The sequence below is a fragment of the Thunnus albacares genome, chromosome 23, assembly GCF_914725855.1.
Source record: "Thunnus albacares chromosome 23, fThuAlb1.1, whole genome shotgun sequence".
NCBI classification, from domain to species: domain Eukaryota; kingdom Metazoa; phylum Chordata; class Actinopteri; order Scombriformes; family Scombridae; genus Thunnus; species Thunnus albacares.
The window spans coordinates 20391501-20410260 of record NC_058128.1 but is presented as its reverse complement, the minus strand read 5'-3'; the positions used below and the strand labels follow the sequence as shown (position 1 = coordinate 20410260).

The 18760-nt window shown below is 39.0% G+C and overlaps 1 protein-coding gene across 1 annotated transcript in view; it reads right to left on the bottom strand.

The window, feature by feature from the left end:
• Positions 1-9040: 9040 nt before the first annotated feature.
• The window catches only part of LOC122975285 (NXPE family member 3-like), a 55825-nt gene continuing 46105 nt past the window's right edge, over positions 9041-18760 (bottom strand). The window contains exons 5-7 of the mRNA XM_044343635.1: positions 13841-13911; positions 12133-12339; positions 9041-12038 (exon numbers count right to left, since the gene is read on the bottom strand). Of these exons, the coding sequence (XP_044199570.1) occupies positions 11482-12038; positions 12133-12339; positions 13841-13911 (835 nt within the window). The 3' untranslated portion in view covers positions 9041-11481. The remainder of the gene's footprint in view (positions 12039-12132; positions 12340-13840; positions 13912-18760) is intronic.

The following is an 18760-nucleotide window of genomic DNA, read 5'->3' as shown; positions in this document are numbered from 1 at the left end:
GTTCAATGCCGATCACAAGTGGTCACTCAAAACGCATATTAATGCCAGGTGTGAACAGGCGTACTTAGAGATGTCCACTTGTGATCGGATCACCCGAGAAGCATGTTAATGCCAGGTGTAAACAGGGCCTTACTTTGAGGGAAACTGTCCAACGGGCTTGTTGCCAGTCAGCCTCCAACCAAATATACCCTTTGCTCTGGATGGCTTGAGATATCTAATCATTCTGGTAACCTCTGATTCAGTGGCATTCCTTATGCTGAAAGCCGGTTCCATTGTATTAACTGGACAAACATTTGTGTGCTAAGGTGAAAAACATTGTGCTATGGTAGCTACAGAGTCAATAAAGTAGTGGTTAAGAGCTTCCACTACTTCCCCTGGATTGTTTCCTTTCTTTATTGCAATGTCCTGTTAATTTTTTTTAACTGGTTCCAGATCATTTTAGAATTACCTCTTGCCTTTTCTATTACGTTTACCACCTTGTTCCTTAAACTAGCAAAGTGGTGTCTGTCATGACTCAAATTAGTTGTTATTGCAATTTTTAAGACAAGATCCTGTTCTTTCATCAGTCTTAAAATGTCCACATTTATCCAAGAGACAGTGTTTTTATTATTTTTGTGCCTAAATTTGAAATTAAAATCTTTAGTAGTGCTCTCTAGTTTTTTTGAGAATATTTGACTGTCTTCCTCATGGTCTATTCCCAACAGTAGGTCATCCCAATCAATCTGTTGCATAGCATTTTTAAAGTTCCCCTGTTCATTTTTGGGAATTCCAAAAGATTCATATTCCCTGGCAAAAGGGCTGAATCGCTTATTGATTAGCTTTCTGGCCACCAGAGTCGGTTATCTGTTTGAGGTTCTTTCTAGAGGATTTGTCCTCCCACTTGATGTTAAAATCTCACATAATAATTACCTCTTTGTTGAAATTACATTCTTTCAATAATTTCTCATAGAAACTACTAGAGGGAGGATGGTAAATTACAATAAGAACAAAGGACTTTTGTGGTGACAAAATGATACTTAGACCAATATATTCCAATTCCTTACAGTTTGACCAATGGATTTCATTACACTGGATACTATCTTTCACATAAATCATAACTCCACCTCCCTTTGAGCCCACTCTGTCTCTCCTGTAAATGTTAAAACCAACTTTTAATGCTGCTGGAGTGTTTTCGTGAAGCCAAGTCTCAGATAAACAAAGGAAGTCTAAATTAGAGTCTAGTAAAAGATGATGGATTTGATCACTTTTAGATTTAATACTTCTTATGTTCAAATGCCCACCCAAAAGTTCCTTTGACTTAGCTTTAGGATCACAAATGGTTATTGATTGAAACAGATCGTAGATTATGAACTTAACTATAGATCTGTGAGACAGAAGAATGACCATCACTATCCTTGTTGGTCAGAACACCCCGAGGCGGTCAACATAAGAGGACAAGCCAGAAGCTGACCCTGCTTGTATAGTGCGCGAAGGTCGAGTTCCGCCTTGGGTCATGGACATAATTTTGTTTACATCACCTTCTCTCAGTCTCAAGAGTAGGTTCTCAGTCTTGAGAGTAGGCGGAAGGCAGGCTACCCTTCTGTTTAAACTGTAATGATGGTCATCTTTCAGTCACACACATCTATAGTTACATTAATTACTTACAGCATTTTTCAACAAATCCAGAATTTCTCTTTCTTCTCTTGTCTCCTCCCTCCTGCAGTGCCCGAAGGAGCTGTCAGACATGCTGTTTAATTTTCTTATTCATTTAGTTGATATCAAAGCATATATCAAAGATGATCAATCTGCAAAGGAATCAAAATCTAAGTGGGATATTAGTTTGATACTCAAGGATTATCTTTACTGGACTTCTATTTTGGATCACGCATGGAGTAGAAGCATGCACTTGCAGTTTCTGCATGCCCTCTGCCTTCTTGCTACAAAATATTCCCCCGGACCTTTCCACAAGGGTACTTCCTAGCGATCCGAATGATAACTAGTTTCCCAGTGCATCGCTAAATATCTCACATAAATCTGCTATAACAAAACAAAAAGAGAACACTGACCCTTCTATTGAAAAAAAAAAATCGCAGCCTGTGCTGCTTTGCTTCCACTGATTCCAAGCCAAGGAGATACTGGTATGTGAAATCCAAAAGAAGGGGTCTTTGAAGTACCAGCAGCACACTTTTCATACGTACGAAGACTACCCTCAAGATGTTGCCAACTAACAAGCTTAGGACAAGGAGGTGATGAACAAACTTTACATAATAGAACTGAAACCAATTCTGCTCTGACTAGCAAGAGTTGCAGATCTGGCTTGAATCAGTAGCAGAGGCTTATAAGAAAATGTCTTAATCATGGACCCTGATAGAAAGTATTCCTTACTTCCCTTCTATTGTTTTTGTGACTGGCACTGATGTTAATGTTGAATAAATCCGGATTAAGTATGCACTTCATTCTCTCTTTCCACTATATAACCAGCTAGTTAGTGTTCTGTTTACGACTGAACCAAGCTGTGGACTGATTTTTTTTTGTTTGTTTGTTTGTTTTTGTGAATGGGGAAAATTGAATAGTAGCCCACCTACAATCAGACACTTTAGTAACCGTTTATACCCATGAGCCTTCATTCTCACTGTCTGTTTTAACGGACATTTTATGATATAGGTAGACACCACCTTTTATTTTGGAACCCAGGCATATTAATCGGTTAAACTGAAAGCTTGAATGTGTGGATTTTGTGTTACTCTGATGAAGTTGTCTGGAACTGTGCAACTAGGTATTTGGCAAGGCAAGTTAAGCTAATATGATTACTTAATAATGGGGGTGCTTATATTTGACAGGCAGGCACATTTATGAATTGATGTGCTCTTGAAATACAGTACATGCCCATTTAAATGTGGATTGGTGGTCCATTACACCTCAACTCAATTTTTGGTTATATTCAGTTCAATACAACTTAATTTATTCTTGTAAGAGCAATTTTAGTAGTGTTGTGAAAATATTTGCATAGAAGTCATAGTAAAAGGAATTAAAAGCATCAGGTAATTCTAAATAATCTAGAGCTTCCAGTCTAATAATTTTCCTATCACTGTCACTGCTTAACTGAAGACAGCCTTGACCCCTTGGCAAGCTACCTGAAGGTCCCCACTACCATACTATACCTTTATCTTATTCTTTACCTTATTTGTGCTCTCTTTATCTCATTTCACACCTCTCCGAAGACAGCTTTCTTTTCCTGATCATTTCCTGTATAAAATATGCTTTTCTTTCTATTCAAGATATTCTGGACATATTAGAATTGATAAGTGAGTTTGACCCCTTTTTCACAGGAAGAGGAGGAATTCATTGAGCTAATGAGCAACCAAGTGCTTTGTGATTCTGATTGTTTTTTTTTAGATATTTGCAGGTTATATGTACTATATCAAGGATGTAATCCCAAAGTTCCCTCAAAACCCACCAAATGATGTATTGGATGCCATCATGTCCTCTAAGATGAACAATAAAGGAATAGTCTCAAATGTACTCAGTTTAATTTCAGAATCAAATTGCCCTTCTCTACCTGATGAGGTTCCATCAGTTTGCTGCATTAACACTAAAAACAGTCTTTCCTGGCACGAGGTACCTGAAGAGCCAGACAGTCACTGAAGCAGGTTAGAAGTGGACCAGACTTCCAGTGCAACAGAGATGTGATGTATGATGTTAATTTTCCAGTCAGCGCTTTATAGATATACAGATACCAGTGATTATTGCATCTTTCAGTCAGAGAGAGCCAGCCGACCTTATCATAGAGGATACAATGGTGAGTATTGTAGCCATCACTGGTAATAAATCTCAGGGCTGAGTGGTAAACTAAGTCTACTAAGTATGGAGGCAGCAGCATTTCTGTAAATTATATCCTCATAATTTAACACTGATAAGATAGTTGATTCAACAATCCTCTTCCAACAGATCAGGGGAGAGTTGGATTTATTCCTGTTTTGAAAGTCAATTTTTTGTTTTAATTTGTCAACAAAGTTCTTGATATGGTGACTGAATGTGAATTTGTATTTGTAGGTATTTGTATTCTGTAACCCTTTTGATGTTTGAACCATTGATAGTAGAGATATGCAGATTGCTGTAGTCTGAGTTTTTGGATCTTGAAAAAAACAAATTTTGATTTATTTGCGTTAAGTATCAGTCCGAGATTAATGAAGGAATGTTGCAGTGCAAGAAAGGAAAGTCGCAGTTTCTCAATGGCTAATTGAACAGAATCAGTGATACAGTATAAAATAGTATCGTCCGTGTACAGTTTGGCAGCCATGTAGGGAAAACACAATTTCATTAATATAAATGGTGAACAGGAAAGGGCCCAGAATGGATACCTGCTGCATGCCCTTAGTAACAGGTAAGAATCCAGACAGGGCTCCCCCCATCCTCACACATTGATGTCTGTCACACAAGTAATTCTGGAACCATCTGCAAGCATCCTTATCATAGTCAGTAGTGAGCAGTCTATCTATAATTAGAGAATGATTGACTCTGTCAAATGCTTTCTCTAAGTCTATGAATATAGCAGCACAATGTTTCTTGTTACCTATGCTGGGGATGAGATCATTTAATACGTAAGTGTATAAGTGTGACAGCTGACAACTATTCTGAGAGGAATGATTTCAGCTGATGATTCACCAATGATTCTAGGATTTTTAAGAGATGAGACAGTTTTGAAATTGGACGATAATTATTGGGATCGTTGATATCTCCACCTTTGTGCATAGGGACCACGTGGGCTGAAACACTGGGGATTATGCCTGATAAGATAGAAAGGTTGAAAATATGTTCCTTAATAATAGGTGCAGACAGTCTTAAAAGAAATGGGTCCAAAATACCACCAGTCTCTCACCAACTGACTTCCTGATGTCGATGGCTTGCTGTGCTTCCAGAACAAGGAAAGAACATGCTCAACGGGGAAAGGTTGAATAGAGAACTATAATGTTGGGCTAGCTGTATGTGCACAGTCTGTAATTGTGAAATGAGTCTCTGTCAGTCTGTCCTCAGATAAGTGGGCAATAGCAGCAAAGTGATTATTAAAAGCTGAACAGACATCATTCAGTCCAGTCACAAAATAACTGTAAAACTTGATTTGGGGGAAGAGGAATGGTGGCTTTGTTATTTTTGACTGCTTTCCAGAATTTTGCTGAATCTGAATATGAGTTAGTAATTAAGTCCAGATAGTATGATGACTTGGCAGCTCTAACTGCAGCTGTACATTTGTTTCGTAGACGCTTCATTACTTTCCTTAAAAAGAGCAGATAAGTCAGGGGAGAACCAAGGACTTAGCCTGTTTTTTATTCTAAAATTTTTTAAATGGTGCATTTTTATTGGCGATGAAAAGGAAGGATTTTCTGAAGTGGTCAAGAGCCAGTTCGACGTCTAGGATAAAAGAGGTGCAGTGAATATCACAGTGAAATATGTCATTTAAAAGGGCTTGTTCATTAAAAGCTTTCAAATTTCTTTTAGTAACTATGTGTGACTGTGTTCTTTTTAGTTTTGTGTTTCTAACACAAGTTGTCGGACAGTGATACTGGTCAAATACACCATGAGCAGTAATTTTGACATCTCTATTGCAGAGGATTAAATCTATTAGGGTTGATTTTGTATGATCTTTTGGATTTGGCCCTGTAGGATTAGTGATTAACTGTGTTAAACTGAGGTTGTTATACACATCTTTCAGATGGTCGGATGCAGTAGTCAGCCAGTTCAGGTTAAATTGGCAAGATTGGTCGAAAAACATCAACCAAAATATCCTTGCAAAGGGCAGGGCTTAGCAAATATTTGCCATAACTCATTAACCATTTGTCCAGTCATCATAAATCATTACTTCAGTCCATGTTTGGGAATAGTTCTACCAAAGCATTGTGAGCCCGACCCATAGGGGGTGCAGCAAATGCCATAAATGTATATCTGAAAACCCCATGGACAGAATTTCACTAAAATTGGCATGCATGCTTTGGGCGTGAGTATTACCCAAAATCTGAAGTGCCATATTGATTGGTGCACGTGGTTGTGGCCTATCACATATTGGCTCATAACTCAAGACGCCTTTGAGCAATCCTGATTAAACTTACAGTCTCTTGAACATACACACCGAATTTCGTTCATTTTCAATGAAGGGGGGGACGAATGGCATAACTCAGTGTGCAATTATTGAAATGCTGCAGGTTTTGAGATGATGAAACAAGTGTGTGATTGGTCTCACTCCTCAACAGAATTAAACTAGCTGAAGTGACTTTGCTCACCCTTGTGAAGTCTAAAGCCTGTTTGTTGCTGCTTGCCGCTTTAATTTTGGCTGATTGTAATTTAGCTGATTGTCAGCTTGTTAGAGCAGTTCCTCTGCACTGAAATGTTTATTGCATATAATGTGGTAATAAAAGAAATCTGTATGAAGCTTTAGACACATAAGATCAATGAATAATCACCTCATATTTCTCATGTTATAATTGGTCACACTAATGGACCAATGTGTATCATAGTTTTCATATATTAGAGATTAATATTTCTGAGTGAGCAGGATTGTGGTGCACTGCAGATGTTAAGATAATTAAATTAAATGTAGCTGGAAAGTGAGTTGTTTTTTTAATACAATGCATATCTTCTTAACGGGTTTTACTGGCATTTCAGTGACTATGTTTAAATTTAATATATTTGTTGAAATAGCTAAAATATGGTGATGGGATGCTGTCAAGCCAAGATTCAAAAAGACATCTAAAAATGTACTCTCAGTTTTAACCTCAACACATTTTCAAATGCAAATTCCAAACTCATTGTTATTGAATCAGACTGTGAGGTTACAATCATATGTCTTTATGTATCTTTCACAGTTCATCTTTTCATTCAGTTATTAACTTTTCTGTTTACCCTTTGCCATCTGCACTAATTGTCCTGTCATTTCAGATTCAGTGGGTGCATCCCAAGTCTCTTAAATTGCATCCACGTTTCCTTCACTTGCGTCTTTTCCTTGCGTCTTAGTCCCTCCCACCGTGGATGCAAGGAGAGACGCAAGGAAACCAAGCGAGGAGAGAGGAAACTAGAACATTTGTTTAGAGATATGAGACGTCCTCTCCTCTGAAGCGTCATGTGAGGCGACGTCCGTTTCTGATGACGGTGACAGCTGATCACAGCTGGATCAGCTGTCAGTCGGCTTTAACAGCTGTAGAAACTTGTGATGGAGTTTGTGTCTGCACACGTGCACTGTGCTGACACTAATAAAGGTTCGCAGTTATCACCGCTAGAGCAGCTGTTTCCTCTCTGCAGCCTGTTATCTGTTTAACAAACACCTAAATAAAAACCTGCGTCCTGCATTTATACTGTGTCCTGCTCAGACGCACAGGAACCATTTCTACTTGCAGAATGCGTTTACTATTTATTGATTATTTGCATCTGTATCTTTTGATAATCCTGTTAGTGAATTCATCATTCAATAACCCAGAATATGATCAGGGTGCCTTCTGAACACTGGAAAATATTTATTTGGCTAAATGTTTCAGGGCAAATGGAAATGATGTAACTCATATCAAACCCGACGCTCAGGAATTTTCATAAATGATGTAAAATATAAATGTGTTTAACTGTTATTATGGATAAAAATTAAAGTCAAGAAGAGTCTATCTGTCAGCAAGAAACAGTTTAATGGAAGAAATAAAAAAATCTTTCTAATAAATGAAGAAAGTTCGGTATGGTTCTTTTGTTGATAAGACCGACAATTAACAGATTTTTAACTATATGATGAATCAGAAAACAAATAAAACATAAAACTTGGGAATGATACACTTAAATTTAATCTGTAATCTGTCTCCACTTCGGTATTAAACTGCAGTGATGTGATCAGCTGCAGCATCCAATCAATAATTGATATCGAATAAGGGTGCATGTTGGCCGGTAAAAGACTTCCGTGAAGACTGCTCTCGTGTTTCCTCGCTCCTCGCTCCTCCGAGCAAAATAAGAGACTTGGGACGCTCGTCAAAATGGCGCATCAGGAACAACTTCCGGTTCAGACGAGGAGCAGGGAGCCATAAAATAAGAGACTTGAGATGTACCCAGTAAGTCCCATCTGCCCTGGAGTAACCCCAGCCCCTCCCACCTTTCCCAGTTAACTGATTCCCCACATCCACCTGCTGCCCATTCCTTCGTTAACTCCATTGTGTCCTTATCTTTATCCTGCCTCTTTTATGACCTGTTCGTTTTTTTGACTTTGCCTTTTGCCTGCCTGTTACCTACCTGCCTGCTAGCTGTCTTTGCCCATTGCCTTTTCCCCAAACCCGCTCTTGCCTGTGTTACCTTAATAAAGGTGAACAATTTGAACTTTTTAACAGTATCTCTGAGTCTTGCACTTGAGCCCTGTGTTTTTGAGCCATTACTTTATCTGTTTGAAATTGTTTCAGTATTTTTCATCTTCGGTTGCTGCCCCCGTGTTTTGTCCCTATCAGATTAAAACTAAATATAGGCCTTTTATGGCGTATTGCCTAAAAAAAAAAAAAGATTTCACCACTTGATCATACACTAAGGAAATTCATGTGTGGTAAATGATGAATTAATGGACTATGATTTATTATGTTAACATATTGACACTTATCCCCACTTCAACTCAGGGTATTTCACTATTGTTGTGTTTATAAAGATAAATGAGCACAGCCCACATGCACATGCATTCATATTTCTACCTGCACTGTACCCGTTGCCATCACAAATCAATCAAATAATAAACAAGTGTAGACAGTAAACAGTAAAACAGTTCGAGACTAATACAAAAGCTATAATAATAATAATAATAATAATAATAACAGTGAAAAAATGATTTAAAACTATATTAGATTAAAAAACAAAACACAAGTAAAATCAATATTAATTATAAAAGACAAGAAAATACAATTTTACAAGATGAATACATGTCTTACCACAGCAAACTCCGGAAAAAACCCAGCTTGATCCTGAAGTATAGCCCACTGGTTTGCAGCAAAGTCTGTTCTCTTTGCTTGACATCCAGGTAATTTATGGGTAGTGAGCAAATAAAACACTATAGCATATATCCCTCCCACAGCAATAATATTCTAAACCACTCCCATATGCCATGTCACATAAAAACTGCCCCAGTATGCATGGTGCTTGTTGTCACAGCTGGTGCAAGAGGGGGAACAGAGATACAGGGGAAGGACCCAAATGCAGACATCTGAAGCAAAGCTTGATGCAATTCAATGATTTAATACACAAAATGGAGGTACAAAGGCTTACTGGATGGTGAGGTGGGTAAGGGTCAAAACCAGAGAAAGCAGTCCAAACAGGCAAAGTAATCTGACAAGGAACAGGCAGTAATAAAAAAGTGCAGTAAACGGACAAAGTCCAAAACAGGCAGGCAACAGGACTCAGGAACAACAGATGAACAAAACACAGATACAGAGGCTATGGAACAATGGAAGTGGACTGGTATAAGTAGTGAGTGGCTGATGAGGGAATGAGTTGCAGGTGAGGAGTGGGCGGACAGGCCAGGTAACTGCAGGACTGATAAGAAGTGGGAACAGGTGTCTAGATTGGGAAAGGAGGGAAAGTCTGAGGGCATCTGGTGGACAGGTTGAGGACGGCAGGTCTGGGGAGTTGGAGGAAAGTACACTGGGAGAAGTGAGCAGGGACTGGAGACAGAGTCAGAGAGCAATGCAGAGGCCTGGGGATAAGAGAACATGGCTGCATAGAGGGACTGAGGAGCAGATTGTGACACTTGTCTCTTACCAGCATAGCTGTAAAAATAAAAACAAAACAAACAAACAAAAAGAGATAGGAGATAGTAGCTTCATAAGAATATACAATTTTAGCGAATCACATGTGTGACAGTGAGATGGTTAAGAAAGACAAGTTCTCACAATCACAATTATGTTCTCCTCACTATTCATTCTTCTGCTACCTCTCCTTCTTATTTTGGGGATTTAACAGCTGACTTCATTACGCTTCCAACTGCTGAAGGTGCAGGAACCCTCTTGGAATTGTTCAAGGGTTTTTTATTTTTTGTTTTTTTAATTTCCAATATGCAACAAATAATTAGTAAGAATACAAAACAAGTATAACCAGTAAAATGAACGGTAAACATATACAGCAAATTCTCAATAAACAACATAGATAAATATTACATGTCTGAAAAGGAGAAGGAAAAAGTATACATGTATAACTTGAATATTTATCTAAGATAAATATTTAAGTTGTATAATATAATATTTATAATGTATGTATAATATTTAAGTTATACATGATTAATACTGAGGTAATTTACCTCAGTATTAATCAAATATAACTTAAATAATTTCCTTAATGTTTATCCTATATAAACATACATAATCATCATGCAGGTGCCCACCCAGCATGTCCCAACACTCACAGAGAAAAAAAGGAATAACAACAACATCATCATCAACAATGAGCATCACAGTCCTGAGGGAAACAAGGCCCCTTCCTCATCCCTGTACCTCTCAAAACATATTTTTTGTACATCTTCTTGAACTGATATATATTTGTACCTTGCTTGAAATCTACATCTAAACCATTTCACAGATTCACCCTACAAATTGAAATACACATACTCTTCAGAGTGGTACGTAGGTTCAAAGTTCATTTTAATTGTCAGATATGTCAATATATCAAATTGGAATATAATAAAAGAACATACACTCACCTGACACTTTATTAGGAACGACTGTGCAATCTAATGCCATCCAATACAACAACTCTACCATAAATTCTACATTTATGAAGCTTATAGATTTGCAGATTTAGTCAACATTATCAGAAAGGTGATAATTCTACTTTATGCTTATTATTGAGGTCATAGGGGCTGGTGGTGATGGTGGTGTAATGGGGTGCATTATATTGAATGGTGTTCCTAATATTTTGTCCACTCCATTAACATGAGGGGGGATATCTCATCCCTCGACCTTCATCCCCTCAATGCTCCATCCCATATGCCTCGACCCTCACCCCTTCTTCCATCCATTCCTTCATCCCTCCATCCCTAATCCCTTCCTCCGGTCCCACAACCCACCCATCATTCAACATCTCAGCTCTCTTTCATTATTCTCAATTAAACTATTTCAAATCCATATTCTTGTTCGCGTGGTCCTGATTAATGAACAAGGCATTTAAATGTTGCAACAAAGATACAGTAACAATTGAATACTTTGTGCAGTTAAAATGTAATCTTGCAAGGTCTTTTTTTAAAGTCCTGCCTCACTCAAAAATGTGTTTCGCTTTTTTCACTTCAGTTGGATGCACAGCTTCACTATGCAGAATGATGTATGTGCAGAGTTTGACACTAGAAGGCTGTTCTGTCATTCATCTGCTGAAGGGGGAAAGTTTCTCCACGTTCAACTTAAAACTGAGGTTAAGGCATGAAATATTAGGTCCATTTCAGCATCTGGCGAAAACAGAAACATGTAAACTCAGCACGAGTACTTGGATTCCCACTCCTTTCCCCCACCAAATACAAATCTAGCCACCCTTTTGAGGGCATATGTAGGACAAGACAACATTGATCATATTCTTAATAATGGGAGGTTGTGGATGGATGATGTGCGGCAGGTGGTGGGCCAAGACCATCTCCCAGGCATCAACCAGATGAACATTTAGTCCTTTGAACATGGCTCTGAGCACCTTGTCACGCTGTAGCGAGTACCAGTCACTGTTGGTCAGTGCCACATAAAGCGTCAAAGCTCTGGGGTTTCCAGTCCGGATGATAACTAGTGTACCTGGAGCCCTGTCCAGCAGCCGCACCACTGCCCTGCGAATGCTCTGCAGCCGTCGGATGTAGAGCTCAATAGGGAAAGAGCCAAAGTGTGCCCAGATGCCAAAAATGACAACAGTGTTGGTGCCTCCAACTAAGCGGTCTAGTTCATTGGCAATGTAGTGCAGCTCGATGGCTGGGACGTGGTTGGGAGAACGGACAGGGGGACCGTGGAATCGGTACTTAATCAAAATGTTGTTTGCATAGTCTAAGGCCATGAAAGGTCCAAGGTTCCTCAGGCTGTGCAGATTAAACTCCTTTAGATCTAAAAGTATTACAGAAGGACAAAATTGGGACACATTAATCTGCAGTGTGAACAAAATCAAAACTTTGCCAGAGATTTTCTGTAGATGAACTACCTGGTAGTACTGCGTTGAGGTGCTCAAACCACTGCCTGATGGTGGAGTCTCCACGAAGGTGAACAAACTTCCCTTTTAGACACTGGTTGATGGCAGAAGGAGTATTGAACTGGCGGACTGTGGTGCCACTTAGTGCTTGCCACACACCCTGGTAGTAATAACCAGCGGGTCCAAACTGCACAGTGCTGCTCTTTACCTCGGGTTGATCTGAGGAGGAGTTAAAGGATATGGCTAACTAGACATATGAATGTAGAAAACTTTCTTCAAAACTGCAAGAAACAAGAAACAAACACAGGTCCAGACTGGCCATCAGGAGCACAAATGTCAAAACACAAAATTATTATGGTTAATCATAGCAAAAACAACACGGGACAGCCACATTCTTCAGATCTGTTGACAAGCAGTCCCCCCTCCCTTTCATTGCTTTTGACCTGATGGTAAGATCCATGTTTATTGTGACACCTGATTGGTCCAACACACAAAGTCTCCTGCATCAACAACATTGTCACTTGGAAACTTTCCAGTTACCATTATAACACTTAGTGCAAAATGAACAGACAAAAACTATGTAGAGAGTTCTCTACCACGTTTTGGTGTCATTTGTGGTTGTGCTAGCTTCTCTGTCCCTTTCCCTGCTCTCTGTGTTTGACCTATGGCGGGGCTCACACACACACACACACACACAGCGGCACTGAGTGGGCAGCAGAGAGGAGACAGTGAACCAGGTGAAGTGATAATAATGTTTTACTCAAGTTGATGACATCTCGTTGCTGTAGGTGCAATAAAAGCAAATAAGCAATTTATCAAACCACCAACTCAACAGGCATAAACATGTAGAAAAGCGATATTTTCAACTGCTTGGTCCACCGTGTCCCATCCACCACTGGTTTACACAACCATAGCATGCTGGTTAGGCTAACAGCTAATTGTCATGAACAAGCTAAAACGAACGCTGTTTGTATGTAGCATTAAATTAAAATTTGGCATATTCTTATAAACTTAGCTACTGGCTGAGACAAACCAGCCTCTGCTCTCTCTACTAGAGGGCACCTGCAGGTATTGATTTACATCAGCAGCAGAGGGAGGAGGACAGAGGACAAGAGGAATGACTGATACTGACTGATGTCTGTGTTCTTCATTCTTTCTAAAATTCACCCAGTATTTTGATACGAGGAATATTATTTATTTTATTCAAGTGGTTATTCAAGTATATATTACATGTTACACTGCTGTGACTGGAAGATGAAATGAGAGCATCTTCATAATATGCTCTTTGAGATTTGGCTGTGCAGAAACTTAATTGTGTGTGTTTATTTAAAAAGTAGTCTACATATGTAGAAGATAAATAATAATCATGTAGATTTATTTCTAATGGGGCACTGGTACATGCAAATAGTATAAATGGTATACAGTCATTTAAAAACCTCTTATGGCTTATCTTTATTCCCCAATGACTAGATATACTGCTGACAGCTAATACTTTTAGCCTAGTGCTTCATGCTTCCATCACTCTTTTCAAACTGGCAGCTCTACAGGAGAATGCTATCTACAATAAAGTGGTAGTTAGATTTATTTTCTTTTTTTTGTTGTTGTTTTACAAATGTTAATTTCTCTGACTGTTTTATTTCAAATAATCTGTAAAACATTCAATTTTGAATTACTATTCATACAGGTTATGGTGAGTGTAGTAGTAAAAATTGTGCATTACCTTTCTTTTTTGGCAACACGGTGACACTGTCAGATCCTGAAGTTCGAATGGAGATTTTCATGTTGACACCACTGAAGAAAAACATGCATAATAAAATGTTTAACACACATTACAAGACTCACAACATAAGAAAGGAAGACACAAGAAAAGAAGACAAAAATGTTAAATTATTTTATGAAGTTCAATCAAGCACTAATATGGGAAACAACTGCTTGGAAGTAAATATTCAACATTACATATAACTGGATTTCCTATCTCACACAGGCTCCTTCCTCCACCGGACTCTATGGGTAATACTCTCCTCCAATCACATGCATGTATTTGCCCACTGAAATTTGCATAGATGTAGCTGGCCAGTCAGGACATGCCTACCTGAATACATATGGAACCGACAGTATATAAGGCAGCGAGACCACTGTCTGCCATCCTTTGCTCTTCGTTGACAGTGAGGTTTACCTATTTATCTGCTTTCTCCTAGGATGGAGTTGCCACCACAAAAAACTTGTCACTTGTTGTGTCCCGGCCCCATAGCCAGCACAACCTCATGAATTCTGCTTGAAGTGCCTTGGATGAGACTGCACGGAGAGAGGTGTTCAGCAGCCACCATTCTGCACGGACTGCTGAGAGCTGCCCAAGATTAGATGCCAGCTTCCTCACTGGCATGAATGTCACTTCCTCATGAATGATTGATGACGCCAAGACCCCCACTCCAGCTGATGACACACTATCGCCACTTCTGGTCATCCCCACTGAGATGACAGCTCCGTTTGTAGATGATGACAACAACATTGGTGCCCAGTGCGTCAGCGTCCCACAGTAGTCTGCCACCGACATGAACGGTCATGTTGGGCTAACGCTGCCCCCCACCCTCAATGGGCAAATATGTGAGTGTGATTGGAGGAGAGTATTACCCATAGAGTCCAGTGGATGGTGCTGCCTGTGCTATTAGAACTAGGGTTACAATACCGTAACCTTTGTTATGCATCTTTCTATATAAAGCAAGGAATCTCTGTCTGCCTGTCTGTATGTATGTATGTTTGTCCTTTGCATATCTCGAGAACCGTTCATCCAATGTACTTCAGACTTGGTGGGTGTATTGCTGGGAATACAAGGGAGTGCATTGTCAAAATTTGGTGCAATTGGGACATGCAACATGTTCAATATTAATAAACTTAAGTTAAACTGCCCTAGAGAGAAGAGCGAGCATACACAGGAGAAAAAACAGAGACCGAGGCAGTATAAGTGGGACCCAATGGGAGCGCAGACATGTTTGATGGGCAGCAGGATGAACCAACGGAGGTAAACTGCTTTTACGGTTCAACCTTAGTTTAGTCTAACGGGTGAAGTTTCTGTCTGGAATTAAAGGTCCAGTGTGTAGTATTTAGTAACATCTAAAAGAACAGACTTGGTAAAAATTGAATAGATTATTTATAAGTATATCTTAATTAGTGTCTAATCAGCTGAAAATAATAATTGTTGTGTTTTCGTTACCTTAGAAATAAGCCCTTTATATCTACATGGGAGTGGGTCACCCTCCACGGTGGCCGCCATGTTGCATCACCATGTTTCTACAGTAGCGCAGAACGGACAAACCTAACACTGGCTCCAGTGAGGGCCTTACGCAATTTAGTGGGCGATTACTGGAAATGCACCGGTTTTAAAACAAAGAAGAAGAGCGCACCAAACATTTTGTATTGTGAGACGTTTTTGAAACCAAGATCTGATAAATGGAGGATAATACTTATTTAGAAAATCAGAGGAGCGTGAATTGTCGTCGTCAAAGAAACGAAAACATGAAGAAGCTAAACGAAATCGGGACAAGCAGCGGCATAAAACGAGGATAAACCCAGATGGAAATCCCTGATGAGAGAAATGTTTGCAGACTGACGCCGAAGTTTCCTGTTTACTGCTGGACAGGTAAGAGTGTAATGTATATTTATTTTGCCCCGCTGGTAACGGTTCAAAACCTAGATGATGTACAATGTTTATTAGCAGTACATTAGTTTCCCTGAAAAGAAATGCCACCACGTAATGTTAAATATTAGCACACTTTAGCCTCAGTTTGTGCCTCTCACGGAGCTGGTGGTCTGCTAAGAGACAACAGGGAGGCAACGTCGTGCTAATAACCCAACAATTTATTCATTTTCTGTGGCAGTAAGACAACACATTGACTGATAACTAAGATATTTAGTGCTGGTAATGTGATAAAGACAGTAAGTCAGAGTAATGAGTTAGTGTGAAAGATAAACTGAGGAGAAGTCTGCTCATCACCGAGTTAATACATCCTGTGAATTTATATTTATATTTTTCACAGTGCTCCATGACTTCATTGTTTGCTCCTAATTTGTCATTTAAGAGCACATGTACACATTAGGGGGCAAAGTTAGCTTATAGTCCAACACAAGTAACGTTTTCCCCGTTTCAATGTTGAAAAATATGTAGGCTAATTGCAACCAGAATTTTAATTTTACATTCATCAGTCAGAACAGAATTTTTCTGTTATTTATTTTGATGTGTTTATCCAGGCCAGCCAAGGCTCCCAGCATCTTAGGATGTAACATAATGTATTACAAGGGTTTGTGACTGTGTCATGTAGCACTTATTTTCTTGATGTTGCTGTTGTTTCTCCAGCTATGAGAGAGGTCCTGTAGCATCAATGCATGGTATTGCCTTTATCTTCATCCTAAAGTGACTGTGTAATAGGTCAGGGGTATTTCACCATGTGCCATTGATGGCTGGGAGTACTTTGTTTTTCATTACAACCAAAGACAACAAAAGTTGATTTCACTGAATAGCTATTCGTCTCTGGCTGAAAGTGTGTTAATCAATTAAATAACCTCATCAAGTCTGTTGTTGGGATGAAAATCTGTATGAAATAAGTAATAAATAAAATAATAATAAAATAGATAGATAGATAGATGATTTATAATAGTAAGTTCATTCATTTGTGCTGTTTTATTTTTCTCAGGCACTATGGGTTGGCATTATTCACCATGTCTGTGACATTCGCACCCGCCATATCAGAAGTATTGCAGACCAAATAAGGAGAGGTCTAGGTAAGTGATACACATTTGTTTGCCTATGTAGCATATTAACTTACCCTGTAAGTCCTACTCTTGGTTAAATATCACTATTTTCACATGTACAACTGTATAAAATGTATGAAATAGTAAATTAACTCTATGTGTAACGGTACTGTCTTCCACAGAAGCAGTTTTCCATGCAGCTGCTGCTCTACACACAGCTCCCGGAGCAGATGAGGAACAGCAGTGCCAGTGAATTATGTGTGTTGTTCCTGCCATGAGAGCATCTTCATCCAGAGCAGTAAATTGAATACCTTTGGTGTGGTATTGCTCTGACCCTTGTCAGCTATTATATGTGCAGCAATTTGACTGCTGGAAGGGGATCAGATAAGTTTAATCACCCTGCTTGGTTGTGCCTCCAATTGTAGATTGCAGAATGTACATTTGAACCAATCTGTAACAACTTCTCCTCATCAATGTTTTCCTCAAGGTAAACTTCCCATTTTTTTTGTAGAAAGAGTATCATCTCAATAAGCCTCTATCAAACCTTGGTAAAGTTTAGACAGATGTCTAAGTCTTAGTGTCTTAGTCTTTTCTCTATTACAGAGGGCTTTAGTTCCTCCAGTGTTTGCTGTGTCTACTGAATAAAGCCTTTGTGAGGTACACATATTTTTCCAGGATATGTTTAAATGAAATAAGTTCTCCATTTTCATACAAAGATAGCAAAAGTTAGAATGCCTCTTTCTGCCCAACGTTTGAAAACACTGTCACAGAATATAGAAGGTAGTGCTGGGTTCTTCCATACAGGAGAGCAGGGTGATAGAGGCTGATTAGGGTGATTCCAGGTCACATATTTATGAGCACAATCCCATATTCTCATTCTCACAGAGCGAAGTATGTTTTCCAGTGCTGGGGTACAGTTAATCTTATATGTTTCATCCAAATTATTTGAAATCAGGACACCAAGTACTTTATGTATTTCTGGGTCCACTTCCACTTTAAAATGAGCTACTATCAATCTGTGTATTCTTAAATTCCACAAATTTTGTGTCTGCTACAAGCATAGTGTTAAAACACCATGTTCTTGTTGGTGCTATAGTCGATAACAAAGTTGAATGTTCAGATATAATTCCAGGTAAATACTTGCATTCTGAGATACAGTCTATAAGAGCAATATTTATCATAAAAAAGTCAGTCCTTGAGTAAGAATTATGCTTGGGAGTAGTATGAGTACTCCCTCCTGGTAGGGTGCATTGTTCTCCATAGGCCTACATCTTTTAAGTTTTCAGTTAACATCATGGACATATTGAGAGGGGTTGTTTCTGAGGGGCAGATCTGTCTAACTGTTGATTAAGTTGGGAGGTGGGTTTCTTGTAAAAAACAGATATTTACTTTATGTTCTTTCAAATATTCTGAAAGCCTGCCTCTCTTGACCAGTTGATTAATCCCTCTAACATTCCATGTTACAAATGAAATCCATCAGTTGTTGTATTCTACCTTGCCAGGAGGGAGTTTACTGGCCATACTATGGCCGGTAAACTATATGACAAGATCCTCCTAAAAGGGTGAAAGTAACGATGTAAATGTGAATTGCTTAAATAAACTGTAGCTAGTCCTAGCCTGACAAAAAACACATAACTTGTAACATTTAACAACCCCCCTTCCCCAAACCCAACCCTGAAATTTCCTGCATGGTTCACCTGCACCTCTGTATAGGTGGGAGCTCTTTTAAGGACACCCCTGGCACATCCTGATGTATTCCTTATCAGTTTCATCTTTGTAATTCTCAGTAACAAAAGAAAAAGGATTTTTTTAAAAAGTCCATAGTGCCCTGCTAGTACAAACCAATAATAAAAAAAATATATATATATGTGAATGGGATGCATTTTTCCCAAAG